The 15,303-nt window shown below is 44.8% G+C and overlaps 1 protein-coding gene across 1 annotated transcript in view; it reads left to right on the plus strand.

Annotated features, from left to right (window-relative positions):
- The window catches only part of AMFR (autocrine motility factor receptor), a 29,944-nt gene that overhangs the window by 12,163 nt on the left and 2,478 nt on the right, over positions 1-15,303 (plus strand). The window contains exons 8-13 of the mRNA XM_084533534.1: positions 620-730; positions 4,018-4,208; positions 5,796-5,899; positions 7,898-8,032; positions 9,121-9,204; positions 14,542-14,726. Coding sequence (XP_084389660.1) covers positions 620-730; positions 4,018-4,208; positions 5,796-5,899; positions 7,898-8,032; positions 9,121-9,204; positions 14,542-14,726 — 810 coding nt within the window. The remainder of the gene's footprint in view (positions 1-619; positions 731-4,017; positions 4,209-5,795; positions 5,900-7,897; positions 8,033-9,120; positions 9,205-14,541; positions 14,727-15,303) is intronic.

A 15,303-nucleotide genomic window follows, 5' to 3' on the forward strand; every position in this document is an offset into this window, starting at 1 on the left:
TGTAGTTGGTTTTCACATATATTCCACACTAGCAGTACTGTGAAATACGTACTATATATATGTATATATACACATAATACTGTTGTTATAACACTCACCTCTATACTGTCTGTTTTGGGGTATTATGTAGTACCTCCTTGCATGGCACTGTAATTTAAAAAATGTGATATTTTAATTCAAAGACAAGTGGGGGTTGGTAAAATCTGAGGGCAAAATCAGTCAGACCATAAATGCTTACGATCCCGAGAAGGCATCTTAATGGGTACAGCTATTAAAATTCACTTAAAAAAATGACGTAAGTGAAATCTATACAGGTTATAACTTGAGGTTCTCTACCTAATGATCGTACTCCTTGGAAGATAATAAGTCAAAGCTATTTGAACTTAGGACATAGTCAGAGATGTGCCAAAAACGTCTGTAAGAAGGCATGGAAGGGATGTGTGTGAGAAACTTCCTTTGCAGCATGAGTTCTGGTTATGGAAAAGATAAATATTCTGGCACACCTCATCCAAGGGAAAGTTAACATTGAGATTAAGGTTTTCTCAGTGCAGGATTCTCTACACAGGAGGCTGTGCTGAGATGGGGTAATCATAATTTCTCTCTTCCTTTTTCTTCGCAGGTTTGCAGTTGCAACACCAGAGGAGCTTGCAGTCAATAATGACGACTGTGCCATTTGCTGGGACTCCATGCAGTCTGCACGTAAACTCCCTTGCGGCCATCTCTTCCACAAGTAGGTTGCTGGGGCTGGGGGGAGTGGAACTGACCATAGAAAGGAAGGTTTATGTGGGAATGTCTAAAAGTTACAGCAGGCTGACAACCAACCAGTTGTTGGCAAAGCTGGGATTGCTTCCTGCCTGGGCTCGCTTGGTCTGTTTCTAATTACAAAGTAAGGGTCACATTCGCTTCTGTCATTTTCATGTTCTGGTTGTTTCACTTGGCCCATTCTATTTTCCCTCAAACTAACATTTGTGTCTTCTCAGCTGATGGGCAGATAATGATAAAATGTGATCTCAGTTGCAAGTCTTTACCCTGCTTTGCTGTGTAAATGCTAGGTAAAACAGACTCTTTTTCTCCCACCTTTAGTTTATCCCAGGCTTTTCTTTTTCCATAAGGGTGTGTTGGTTTTCAGGTGATTGAAAAAAATAGTTAGATTCCTCTGTGCTTTTCAGATACCTACTTTAAAGAGAAAACCAGCAAATATTTTTCCGTATAGCACATCCAGACATGGTGATGAATGCTCCAGGATGCTTGTGAAGGTCAGGTCTGATTATGTGATTCCATGGGGCTGTGAGTTCACAGGGCTGTGAAGGAGGTTAAACAAACTAGCTCAAGAGGTCCCCAGGCAGCTGGTGACTGGAACGGGGAAGCTCTTGACCAGAGGAATGATCTGCATCCTGTTTCTTGCACTCACTCAGCAGTGAACCACAGTAGATGCTTGTGAAGGCAGGGTGCACCTTACATGCACCTTTTCTTAGATCACAGAATCACAGAATCGTCTAAGTTGGAAGAGACCTCCAAGATCACCTAGTCCAACCTCTGACCTAACACTAACCAGTCCTCCACTAAAACAGATCACTGAGCTCTACATGTAAACATCTTTTAAAGACCTCCAGGGATGGTGGAGGCCCATCAGGCACGTGGGAGAACAGACCAACCCCCACCTCGCTACAGCCTCCTTTAAGGTATCTGTAGAGAGCAATAAGGTCACCCCTGAGCCTCCTCTTCTCCAGGCTGAACAAGCCCAGCTCCCTCAGCCGCTCCTCGTAGGACTTGTTCTCCAGGCCCCTCACCAGCTTCGTCGCCCTTCTCTGCACCCGCTCAAGCACCTCCATGTCCTTCTTGTAGCGAGGGGCCCAAAACTGAACACAGTACTCGAGGTGCGGCCTCACCAGAGCTGAGTACAGGGGGACGATCACCTCCCTAGCCCTGCTGGTCACACTGTTCCTGATACAAGCCAGGATGCCGTTGGCCTTCTTGGCCACCTGAGCACACTGCTGGCTCATATTCAGCCGACTATCCACCATCACTCCCAGGTCCTTCTCTGCCTGGCAGCTCTCCAACCATTCCTCTCCCAGCCTGTAGCTCTGCTTGGGGTTATTGCGTCCCAGGTGCAGGACCCGGCACTTGGCCTTGTTGAACTTCATGCAGTTGACCTCAGCCCATCGGTGCAGCCTATCCAGATCCTCCTGCAGAGCCTTCCTACTCTAAAGCAGATTGACACACACCTAACTTGGTGTCATCGTATGCCAGTCCAAGCCATGAGCAGCCAGTTTCTTGAGGAGAAGGTGCTTAGTGACAAAAAGAGATATGGGGCTTAAATCGGGAATTTCTGAAGTGCCTGGTGGGTTAATGTGCACGGTCAGTTAAATTCTCCCTGCGGTGTCATGTGAGCAGATTCCTTTCCACAAATAGCTTTTTACTTTTCTGGTAGCTGTCAGAGCAGAGGTTATAATCTGTGTGCTAATTTGTTGTCACTTGTGACAAACCTTGCCATAAATATTTATCTGTGTTCCAAGAAGTCTCTAATGAGATAATTTGCCTCAGTAGCAGAGACTCCTCTTGCAGTGCTACTGAATCGTGTGAATATTTAATCACCTCCTGAGCACTTGAGAAGCCCAGGGTCTCCTCTTCAGAAAGTTGTTTTCTCTGTGTCTAAAATGACCCATCTGCCTCTTTTCTGAATAAGTTCCCTTACCTCCTTGGTGCATTTAGGGAGGGAACATATTGCAGTGAATGACTTAGGCTTGCATATAAAAATAGGCATAATTAATAACCCTATATACCAGATAAAAATGGCTTCTCTCCTCACAAAAGCCTGGTGATTTCGCCAACATGGAGCTTTTGTGTCCATTCTCAATGTCATGTGAATTCTGTCACAGCTGTGTATTTGGAGTAGAAGATGGCAGGGATGATTCACATTGCTGAGATCATTAATACGGAGATAAACAGCTGAAGTTTAATGGGAGTGGGTGTCTCAATCTTTTAGGCTCTGTAGAAACTCTCTTCATCTTTTAGGAAGCACTCAGCCAATTTCAAAACGCTTGTTGCCCTGAAACCTTGCCAGCCTGACCTGGTTTTAGCCATCCTCCTGGAGGTGATCAACCCTTTGACTGGGTGCTTGTGCAGGCTGGAATGGTCCCTGGGGCTTCCAGCACCTGGGTGGCTGGGTTTATTTGACCATTTTTTGTGTCTCTACATTTCCAAAATGCTTTGAGATCTCCTGCTGGAAAAAAAAAACAAAACAAAACCAACACACCCTCCAAGTGTGAAGTATGTGTTGTAGTCCTGAAATGTGTGTTGTGTTCGGTTCTGTGAAATTCAGTCTTCCATGCTGAAAATCTGGTTTTACGTGCAAAAAAATACCTCAGTTGGGTCATAGCAGTCTGAATCAAAAAGTAGGCACAGCTCTGAGTGTTGAAACCTGCATTTCAAACGTTTCTCACTTTCTGCAAGACAGTGAATGCTCAGAATTAGGTGAGCATTGGCATGGCACAGCACTGGTTTATGTTTATCTATTGAGAAAGTGCCCTGAGTTGTACTCACTTTGGTGGGACGTGTCCCTGCCTGTGGCAGGGGGTTGGAGTTGGATAAGTTTTAAGGTCCCTTCCAATCCAAACCATCTGAAGAAATATTTGTCCAGTTGCTTTTTGTCCTTTTTCAGCTGGATTTTTCAGCAGGATTGTGAGACAAAAGACACGCTTTGTTTCACCTTCCAGGCAAAACCTACTTGCTCTGAGCTAGAGGGTCAGCAGGCTGGCAGAGCGTTGAAGTTCGGGATAAATCTGCAAGCTTCTTTATAAAAAGTGAACACTAGAGTGTTTTCATCTGGAAGAAGTAAGAAGCCTGTGCCAGTTGTCAGGAGCTCATCAGGTGTATCTCATGAATCATCTCAAAGCAGTTCACGTGGACTTGTTGGTGTTCTGTACAGAATACACTACAGCTACTCGATGTACTTCTGATACTGACGTCTCGGAACATTGCTGTAAACTCACTACAATATTACTGTTTTCCTCTCAGCTCATGCCTGCGGTCCTGGCTGGAACAAGATACATCTTGCCCAACCTGCAGAATGTCTCTTAATATCACTGACAGCCATCACGTGAGGGAGGATCACCAAAGGGAAAATCTGGAGGAGAACCTGGGCCCTGTGGCAGTAGCAGAAGGCAGACCACGCTTGAACCAGCACAATCATTTCTTCCACTTCGATGGTGAGTTGAGCACATCTGACATCCTCTGCTGTTGCCCAAATAAACAGAGGGAACAGCCTTGCATAGGAGTGAATTCTGTTCATGTTTCTTACTGCTCTTTTGTCTCTGAAATTGTCCAGAGCTATAGGGATTTCTTGAAAGATTTCGTGCCGATAAGTGCTTCCTTTTTCTTGATTTGTTCAGGTTAACAGTGTCACTGCTGGCATTTATCCATTGCATGCCCTGCTGACCAACAGAATGGGAAACTCCTGTGTCTTGTTTTGCCACCAGGTGGCTGGTTAATCACTGACAGCTGGGAAGGGAGTCTGTGTGGGACAGTCTAGAACTGAACCTTTCCCCTATCCCTGGGTAACGTGAAGTTCTCAAAATTCCATTTGCCACTCAATAACCTTGTAGTGGTTGGTCAGGTACAGAAGTCTGCAGAAGCTGCTTCTTAGAAGTCCTGTAACTGGAACAGCTTCACGTATTAGTTCCAGGGAGTTCAGTAGCCTATTACAAGTACTCACAAAACCTGTGCGTCTTAGGCCATGATGAGCTGTGTGTGTGCAGACAAACTTTCCCTGCAAGAGACAATTTATAAGGAATATCTTTTTTATTTTTTTACAGTGTGTGCTTGTCTGCCACAGTTTCTGAGGATTTTGCTGGCAGTCTTGTTACTTCTCAGTAGGTTTCACTAGTGCAAATATTCATCTCTGGGCTCTGTCCTTGTGGAGCTCCTGTTAATGTGTATAGCTGAGATGCTGCAAGCTTGCACAGTGAGCTGTTCTTTGTTTTTGTAGCCTTTGGAGATTGTGGGGGAGAATAACAAGCAGAGAGGGTCAGGCGCTTCTAAGTATTGAGACCTGCTGATAGCTTCTTGCATGGCTCCCACTTTTGGGGTGTTTTAGGTCTCTGAGAGACATTTATATTTAGAATACCATTCTGTGTTGTGATAGCTGTCCTCCCCAGTGCTCTCCTGTGGCTTGAAGACCCACAAAATTACTGTGAAGACAGGAGGAGAAATTGCGTAGCTCAAACCACGCATTTATTTAAATGGAAACGGGGAAGGAGGAGGGAGTCAGCCACATGCCCTTCTCTGAGCCTGAGCACATAACTACAGCAGTCGCTTGAAGTTCCTCTGTCCCCACGTAGTGATGTTTTCAAGTGATGCCAGCCACTTATTATCTGACCCATTTTGGGACTACTTTGAGGTTGTTTAGAAGCAGGCCTGTTTTTAGTAAAATTGCTGGAGTTATTCGTGTGTTCCAGAACTGAATTGGGTTCTGGATTATTTTAATTTTCTCTCTAATGGGAACATTAAAGAAAATAAGGTGTTCTTGTTTTCTTGATCCTCTTCTGACTTTGAGATTGTTAAGCCACTGTGAGTGTGTTTCAAGAGATTGTCCTGTCTGTTGGGAGGCCGGCAGGTACTGACTCACACCAGCCAACTCCATCTTTGAGAAACCTTACGGATGGATTGCAGTGCAGAACTCCTCATATGTACCTTGTGGAAATATGATGACTTGAATTGAATACACACAGGAGTACTTCACCTTCTTAGAACCTCTTACATTCCTGCTTCATTCCTTGGTGATTTCTTGTTCTCAGGTTCTCGAATTGCCAGCTGGCTGCCCAGTTTTTCAGTAGAAGTGATGCACACTACAAACATCCTTGGTATTGCACAAGCCAGCAACTCCCAGCTCAACGCTATGGTAAGACTACTTCAATGTTTTGGACCTCAGCCCTCCTATTTGTGCGAGGAGGGAAAGAGCTGCATATAGATAGAGAACAGAAGGAGGAAGGAAATCAAAACAGTACTTAGGAGTGAGAAAAGCTTTATTTCATTGAAGCTAGGGCTGTAGGTTGATTCAGACGTGCAAACGCAAAAGGACAGGGCTGGAGGTAAGAAAGTGATGGAGAAAAGTTGCATGTACTTTTGTGGGGTATAGGTGCAGGTGGGTAGACCTTTTATCAAATTGCTTCGTGTGACTTCAGGTTTTTTTTCACTGCTTGGCTTCACTAACAGCTTCCAGTAGTGAAGGGTCAGAGTTTGCAACCAAAAAATTTAGTTGTTGGCCAAGTGGCAACTGGTCAACCCCTTTCTCTGTGTGTTTTTTTTTTTTTTTTTAATTTATTTTTAATAGCACTAAGCTCCAAGATAGCTGTATCTGTTGGAAAGTATTGTCAGTGTGGGATGGGGCTCTCTGTAGCACAGTCGACTTGCTGATTCATGATGATAATAGGAGTGTTGAGGATGAAGTCCCAGGTTTGATGACTTCATGAATAAACACTCCAATGTAGAACAAAAAGAGAAGGATATGACATCATGCAATATAAATATTTAAGTTCATTTAGTTTGAGAAGTGCCATTTCCTTTAAGTTCTTCAAGCTGTTTTGTGCCCTAAGGTAATATGTGTTCAGTGAGGGGCCTCCTGAAGACAATGAAGTTTTCTCAACGTAAGATCTCTTCATAACTTTTGTGATTGTTTAAGCCTCTATAGAATAAGGCCAAAATTTTTAGGGTGCTCAGGGTCAGGACTTGGAAGGTGTTGGGAGATGATTTGGTGTGTTAAATATGCAGGGACTCTCCATTGAAGGTCAGCTTAGTTTTCTTTTACAGGACAGCGTGACACTAATGGGCTTTTATGCAGGATAAGTAACGATTTTCTATCGCTGTGCATTATTAAAAGTAGCAACAACTTATATTAAAATCCCTGCTTTAGTAGTTTGCTAACCTGGGCCTTTCTGTTAGTGTTATATGTTTTTAATAGAAGCTAAGTGAAATTCTGTTGTGTTACTGAATAAAACCTTAGAGGAGTGTTTCAAGGGAAAGACCAGAGGCTGAAATGCTAGGTCAGTTGTTTTGGTCACAGATAAGTACAATAGAGAGTTAAGTTTGCTGTAGTTGCGTGTGTTTGAACTCACTGTCAGCTGGTGCACAGTTTTTGCTTTGCTTTCCATACACCTTCTACTCTTATTTGTGTTGTTCTCAGTTTTTTCCCTTCTAACTTTCAGCATTAGTTAAAATACAGATTTTAATATTTAATAAAGCCCGTCTGTTGGACTCTAAAAGCATATGCTTTGTCTGGCCTCTTTTATCTGTTTCATTCAGATACCATTTAAGTAACTTGAAATCCAATAACAATGCCCTGACAACTCTGGTTTAATTTGCTTGAGCTTTCAGACTGTATTAAAGCTGGTTTGTAGGCAGGATGGCTGGAGAGAATAGGCGATTAAAGCTTATTCTGCTTGTCCTTACCATTTTGGAAACCTGTCTGGGACAGAGCAAAATGATATTTATATTTTTTAATATTGAGCTAACTTTCAGTCACACCTGAATTTTGTACAGATCTTTATTAAAAGGGCTGTCATAAAATGAGGGTTGGGAAGCTTGTGAAGCCTTTGTGCATCTACAAGCGCAAAGGAACAGGAACCTAAATTTTCAGGACCATGTGATGTCTCCATAGGAGTTGCAGTTTTGCTGTTGGCTTCAGTGGAGTCAAAATACTGCCCTGTAAGTCACTGCCAGCATAGGTTGTACTTTTTTTTTTTTTTTTTAAATTTTTTAAAATTTTTGTTTCATATGTGGGTTATGATATCCTAAATAACATCTTTGAACTGCTCTTTTTTTTTTTTTTCCTGGTAAGATACTTAACCAGCTAACTTCTAATTATCCCTGATACTAACTGTATAAACCTTGCTTTCTTCAGGCTCATCAGATTCAGGAGATGTTCCCTCAGGTTCCTTATCACTTAGTTCTACAGGATCTGCAGCTAACTCGCTCCGTAGAGATAACCACTGACAACATCTTAGAAGGGCGCATCCAGGTACCTTTCCCCACGCAGGTAAGTCACCAGACCATGTACCTAAAATGTCTGTCTTATCACAGAACTGAGCTTGTTGGGGTGGGCATGGGATAAGTCAAAGCACTGAATCCAGCTTAGTTTAACGCAATGTTATTCTTCAGATTTTACCTGCATGAAGGTGTTGCAGTCAGAAGAGCCAAACCAGTTTTGGCTGCCTGGTATATGATGTGTTTTCACACAGCCATGTCTGACTTTAATCAGAATTCCTCACTGTTGTGTATGATTCAAGTATACACATCCAGTCCTTGCCGTAGCACTCGGAAGGCCTTCTGATATGTTAGGATAATAGCTGTTGTCTCAGTTGTGCTTTAGCATTATCCATGTGCAATACAGGACGCTTTCTTTATGTAGGAAAGCTAGAAATCTGTCACCCACGCATGCAGGATGCCCCTGATCAATACGATTGGACTGTTGGGTGCATCCAGTGCTTGTCTGTACCATCTCGAATGTGCTACAGAGTGCCAAATTCTAGTTAAAAACAAACAAAAATAAATAAATAAATAAAACCCTTGGGACTTGTTTTTCCTTTGTTTAAAGCTCTGTAAATGCAGTATATTCAGTCATGTACCAAAAATATATTGAAAATGTCCTAGCTAGACTAGAGACAAATATTTGTTCAGTTACAGCAGCTCTTCCCTGTTGCTCATGTGCAGAGCCTTTAGAACATTTCCAGTTGATTTCTCTGCTGACACGTAATTGAATTGTACTATTTAGGAAGGTTTTCTGCAAAGAAAGTATACAGCAAAATGATGCCGTGTTCTTAATTAGCGATAGCAGATTTCAGTAAAGCAGTCTGGGGACAAAATTTGTGCTAATAAGAATATTGAATTCTGGTTGTGTGCTCATCAGATAGTGCTGTTATCTGGAGTGCAGTTCCAGTCTGTGTGTGGGGAAGCAGAGAGAATTCTCTTTCAACACAGTGCATTCTGTTTATTGCTTACTTATCTGTTTCTAAATTGAACACAACACATGATGTGGCAGAAGGCAGAGTCTGAATGTGTTCGAAGGGCTTGTTTTTGTTTTGTCATTTCACACGCTGTATTAAACCCATGATGCTTGCATTTCAGCGTGTAGAAAACGTTAGACCTGCAACAAACAACCCTGTGGAACGGCACAGTACGGATCAGGAGGATACTGAAACTGTCACCCAGGTAACTTGGCATAAAAATGGCCAAAAAGCACAGTTAGAAATTGTATGGACAGAGAAGTGAGTTCGGTTCAGTATCAGATCAGGCTGGTGGCCGCCCTCCTCTGCATTTCACAGGCAACTGAAGTGCTGTAATCTCTGATGACTTCAGTGTGGTGGTCTTGTAAAGAATTCTTATTTTTCTGTCTGAATATAAGAAAACACATCTTTACCATGAGGGTGACAGAGCACTGGACCAGATTGCCCAGAGAGGCTCTGGAGTCTCCTTCTCTGGAGATGTTCAAAACCCTCCTGGATGCTATCCTGTGCAACATGAATTTGGGGACCCTGCCTGGCAGGGGAGTTGGACCAGATGATCTCCAGAGATCCCTTCTAACCTCAGCCATGCTTTGATTCTCTGTATATTTCTTTTTACTAAGCTTTTCTTCGTTTCTTCAATGAAAGTGCTCTCAAGTGATGCAAAGAACAGATGATCGCGTCTTTGTGTCTGTCAGGCCCACCCCATCTATGGAGTGGGAAGAGCAAGACAGCAGATGCTGTGCTCTTCATGTTCCCATTCCTATCCTGTAGGTCTCCAGAGACTTCCCTGAAAATGAGTAGTGTTTCTCTTGTGGATATACAAATTCTTTGTGATCTGGAGGAAGCACTGCAGACCTGGGGAGCTTTGCTGTGAGTGGAGCAGGATACAAACAGGGCCAAGAGACAGTAGCCCCTTTACATGCAAAGCACGGGAATGACTTTTTGCTTTTCCTCTTGAAGGATTTAAAGCAGCATGGCCTAGATAAAATGAGATGGGAGGAAGAAAAATAGCTTGCAAGTAGAGTGAGGTCACATCGCACTTCTGTTTTTCCCTGCCTGGAGTAATGAAACCATGAGGGTTTCTGTTCTATGAACCTCCCTCTCAGCTGGGTTAGAAAGAGAGTGGGTTTATAAGGTGGGCAACTTTCTGACCCCTGCAGCCTTTATTGGCCTAAGTAGCCAACCTGCCACTCGCTTGGAATTGAAGAGCAGCAGTTCCCTCGTGAGCAGGGAGCGAGATGCAGGAAGCTTTGCTTCGGTTCTGCTGCTGAGGCTGAAGAAGAGGTGGTGAGGGGTGGGTACAGGTGGTTGATAAAAGCCTGCGCTAGGAGATACAGAACTGTAGGAATGCAAATCTTGGCCTGGTGTAACTCTGGTGTAACTTTTTTGAGTTAACTAGTATGTTTTGGTAGTGTTTTCTCTGTTCATTGTGAGTAAAATCTGTTTCTACAAACAGCATTGAACTGGTTTGTGTTAGCTGGGAGCTGGCTTCAGATCCTGCTTGTGTGTTTGTGTTGCTGTCCCTTCCTTTCTTCCTGCCTGGCTCTGCCTGTGTCTCTGTCCTGCTACTGAACTTTAAAAATCTGGGAGGGGACTTCAAATGTGGTGACCTTAAAGGTGTGCCTGGTGTGAGTTACAGCTCAGGCCTTTGTTCACATGAAGTGTTGTAGCTGGAGTAAACTAAACCTGCTAACTTCAGTGAGCTTTATTGGATGTTTTTTACTGCCCCAAATGGGACTTGCAGGCAAAGGCTGAAGAGGGGGCCTGAGCTGACCATGTGCTGAGGAACTGGCTGCTGGGTGCAGCAGGGGATGTGCCCATTGCTGCTCTCCCTCTCCTGCCTCCTGCGTGCACGAGGGTCACAGACCAGTGTCTGAACAGGGCAGCTCAGCCAGTCCCTCTGCTCCAGTTGCTTGTATTTAGGTTGGGGGTGTGCAATTAAAACAAGCAGGCTTGCTGCTAAAGGCTTTGACTTCTGTATTTTAGACCTGGCTCACTGCCTGCCTGCCTGTTTGGTCCATGTTTTCTCCTTCCTGCTGCATCCACACCATCCTCTGGTTGTACTGCAGGTGGACTTTACAGAAATGCCCCTCTGCGGACCTTGCCACAGGAGGGCTGTGCTGGGAGGCCTTAGTGTTCGAACACATTCCTTGGCAGGACAGGAGACAAGGGATTTTCTAAGGATGTGAGGCCAGACTGATTGCTCTGTGCCTTTAGCGTTCATTTAGGCTGGCTCAGAACAAGCTGACCACCCTTGTTAGGTAGCCACAGGGGTCTGCCTGGGAGACAAGCTTGCTCAGCTCCGTTCTGCTGATACTTCTTCTGTTGCTGAGGGAAGACTTGGGAGCTCAGGGCCATCCCCTAGGAAACTCCAGTCTATTTTTCTCTCTCTTCAGTTTTGATTTCAGTTTTTAACCAAGTACTTGGCATATTAAAGACTTTTTGCCAGGAGAATATTTTGCTGTAGTCAGTCAAGCTCTTGTCTGTGTGGAAAGATCTAGCAGCAAACAAGCTACTTCAGCAGATTGCACTTGATTTTTAAGAAGCTTTTTGAATGCAAGAGGGGAGGGACGTTAGGAGCCCTCATCATCACACGTGGGCGAGACTTGCATTTCCAAATAGTGGAAAAATGTAACTTCACACCTTATGACACAGCCCCCAAGAGAGAGCCTGGCAGCTCTAGTTCCTTTGTGTTGCAGCTTTACAGTAGATTTTACAAGCTTTCAATCTTATCTTCTCTTTTTTTAAATGAATATGCCCACTGGTAGTCTTTGTGCATCTCCAACATCATGGCAAACCCATTAGGGGAGCTCACATGCTCAAATAAAAGCACCCTTCTTCATGGCCAAGGTAGGTTTTCCTCTGTGTGTCGTGTTACAACTTAATTCAATCTAGAATTCTAAGATCTTAAGATAGAGATAATGACATTTCCCCCCCCCCATCATACATACCTTGTGGTTTTTGGGTGTCAGTGCTGCCATAAGGATAGCTCGGAGACATTTCTGAGCATCAGCACAATATAAATTGTTAAAGGTTTCTGAGATAATGCTCTGAACATTGCCTACCTCTACCAGTGTTGGCCTGTGCACTTAATAAGATGCTGTGCACATACTTTTCTCCTGCTGTATGTTGAAATGTTAATGCTTCCAGCAGCGTGCATAATGCTTGATGTGCTCCCTCTCTATCCCTATCGTATTTGCCCTCCCTTTTTTCTGACTCTGCTGTTAACTCCCTGTAAGAATGGGTCCATGAGCAGCTACAGCTGCTTCCTGCAACCTTGTATTTTCATGTGCTGAAATGTATTTGAAGATTATCCTTTAATTTTTGTGTGTGTTTGTGTTTATCTGTTAATCCTGAGTTTGGGTAGGGCTGTTCAGACCTACCTAGTAAGCTGTCATTATGAGGCCGAAGCTTTCCTGGTGCAGCTGCTGCCCCTCCTTGAGAATCCTGTTTATTGTCATTGCTTAAATGCTTGGTGGCTCTGTGCAGAAACACTTCCAAGGCATCCCATGGTTTTCATGCACTTACTGATTTTGTCTTGGAGGAGTGGGTTCTGTAGCGTGAAGGTTTCTGCATCTGACACCTGCTCTGATACTGAGCCTTGTCATAACTCCTCCTGCAATTAGTTTTGATCCTTTTGTCATCAAAACTCCTCAGGGCTCTCTCGTGTTCTTACAGAACAATGCTCAGGGGATCGATTTTGTGTCTTTGTAGCTTTACAAGAAAGAAGTGCAGTGCCATCTTCTAATGGGGGAAAAACATGAGCTTGTCTGGGCTTTGGCCATAACGAGTACAGAATCACAGAATCACAGAATCACAGAATTTTCTAGGTTGGAAGAAACCTCAAGGTCATCGAGTCCAACCTCCAACCTAACGCTAACAGCCCTCCACTAAACCATATCCCTAAGCTCTACATCTAAACGTCTTTTGAAGACTTCCAGGGATGGTGACTCCACCACTTCCCTGGGCAGCCTGTTCCAGTGCCTCACAACCCTTTCAGTGAAGAAGTTCTTCCTAACATCTAGCCTAAAACTCCCCTGGCTCAACTTAAACCCATTCCCCCTCGTCCTGTCACCAGGCACGTGGGAGAACAGGCCAACCCCCACCTCGCTACAGCCTCCCTTGAGGTACCTAAAAAGAGCGATAAGGTCGCCCCTGAGCCTCCTCTTCTCCAGGCTGAACAAGCCCAGCTCCCTCAGCCGCTCCTCGTAGGACTTGTTCTCCAGTACCCTCCTTGCTGCCTTACCTGGCTGAGCTCCCCTGTTCCTCGTCATTGACGGATGTGGTGATGAGAAGCAGCACTTGGGGTGCTCTGTGCCTGCTCTTTTGGATCTGCTGAGGTCATCCTGCCCTGGCTAAACAGGATCAGATCCTTTAGGGGAGCTCTGCCATCCTCCCCTCGGTTGAGGCAGGCCAGCAGTATCCCCATCTCATTACCCCAGCATTAATCTGTCTGCTACAGGGAGCCCTCCCCTAAGTTCTGTCTTGCTGGGCGCCCTCTGAAGGCGTTGTGTGAGTGAGCTGGCACTTTGGGGACATCTCTAGGGTTTTGGGGTGACTCAGCTTGCTGTGCACATCATCTGTTAAAATCCATGCACTGTACACTGTGCCCATGCTGCTGGGATGTGAGCAGTGGTCCCTCTGTACCCACCTGCCCCCGTCATGTCTCCTGCAGTGGCTGAGAGACCCAAACCTAGGAGCTGGCTTGGCTAGCAGCTCTCTGCTGCATCCTCCTTGTTTCAGAAATCCTCTGGGATGCCAAATGATAGCTCGACTCTCAAGCCTTTCATCGAGGCGATTTGTTTCTTGAAGCTGCCGCGCTCTTGTTTTCCCCGGCAGAGCTGATCTGATTGTGTGTGACAGGACGTGGTCAGGATCCGACGCTTCACCTGCACTGCTGTACCAGCGTCAGCAGCTCAATTTTCACATCGGTGATGCCCGCCAGCTATCCAGGGGGAAGAGTTGTATGTGCAGGGCCGCCAGCTTCTTTTATTGATACGCTGGGCTCGGGACAGTTGCCAGCCTCGCTCCAGCGGTCCCGACCCGCGGTAATTCGGGTGCTGCAGACCCTGCTACCGAGGCCTCGTAAAATCCCTTCTCACGCCCACGTCCTCTTCGCAAGCACATTTGCTGTTCCTCCCTTGCTGTGTGGATTTCTGCCTTTTAGCTTCTTTACTGTTACGCTGCTTATCAAGTCAGCCCCAGAATCTGGCTGTATCAAATGCCCCGTTTTCAGACAGCATTAATTATGAGTAATTAATGTTTATGTCTTTGAGATCACTTTCAAACATGGCGTACGAGATAGAGCATTACAGAATACAGGCGCTTTGAACGTGCTTTGAATTAGCTTTGTTCTGTACTTTGGCTGGGGCTTTCAAAGGAAACCAAGGGAGACTCTAGCTTCTTCCAGTGCCTCAGAAAATGACAGTTCTTTGTAGCTCGTTATTTTGATGCAAAGAAGCCCTGTTAGCAAATTTTGCACAGACTTGCGACTTCTTTTCTATAAACTTTTCATCTCTCCTCCTTCCCCTTTTTCTTTTAGACGGAGAGAGTACCACTTGAACTGAACTCGAGACTGGAAGAAATGGTAGAATTCAGCGAAATGGAAGCAGAACCCAGTGAGGCAGAAGATTTTGAAGCCAGGGGGAGTCGCTTTTCAAAGTCAGCTGATGAAAGGCAGCGCATGTTGGTTCAGCGGAAGGAGGACTTGTTGCAGCAAGCTCGGAAGTATGTTCCTCCCTAAAACTCCAGCCTGGCCTCTCAGTTACACTTCCCCCAGAATGTTTTTTGAATGGATTATGACCACTGCAAGATTGGGTTGATGCAAAACGTATTAAGAGGAACAAATACATTGCTACAGCAGGCTCAGGTTGCTGTTTAAGACAACTGTCACTGATAATCCCAGTTTTGAAATAGCGTCATGTGTCACAACAGGCACACAGCTTCCTAAGTGGTGATCCAAAGCTCTTTGAAATCATAGGATGATTTCTTCAGCTTCAGTGAGCTTTAGTGTGAGCCTGTAGTAAGTGAGAGAACATTATTTGTACTGAGCCCTCTTGTGCACCGTAGTTTACCTCCTAGCTTAGGTGTCAGCCAGCACTGTGTGTGTTGCAACTGAGTTTACTGTCTGGCACTGCTCTTTGCAAATGCAGAGCAAGAACCCTAAGCAGTAAGCAGCACAAAGATGACAGACTGCCACTAACTAAAACATGCCAGAGGAGCTCATGATTAACCAGTCAGCGCTGTTGAAGGGGGCATGACCGACTCCCTTCCAGCTCAGTTAGTAATAGGTCTTGTATGTAGA

The sequence above is a fragment of the Aythya ferina genome (assembly GCF_964211825.1).
Source record: "Aythya ferina genome assembly, chromosome: 12".
Classification (NCBI taxonomy): domain Eukaryota; kingdom Metazoa; phylum Chordata; class Aves; order Anseriformes; family Anatidae; genus Aythya; species Aythya ferina.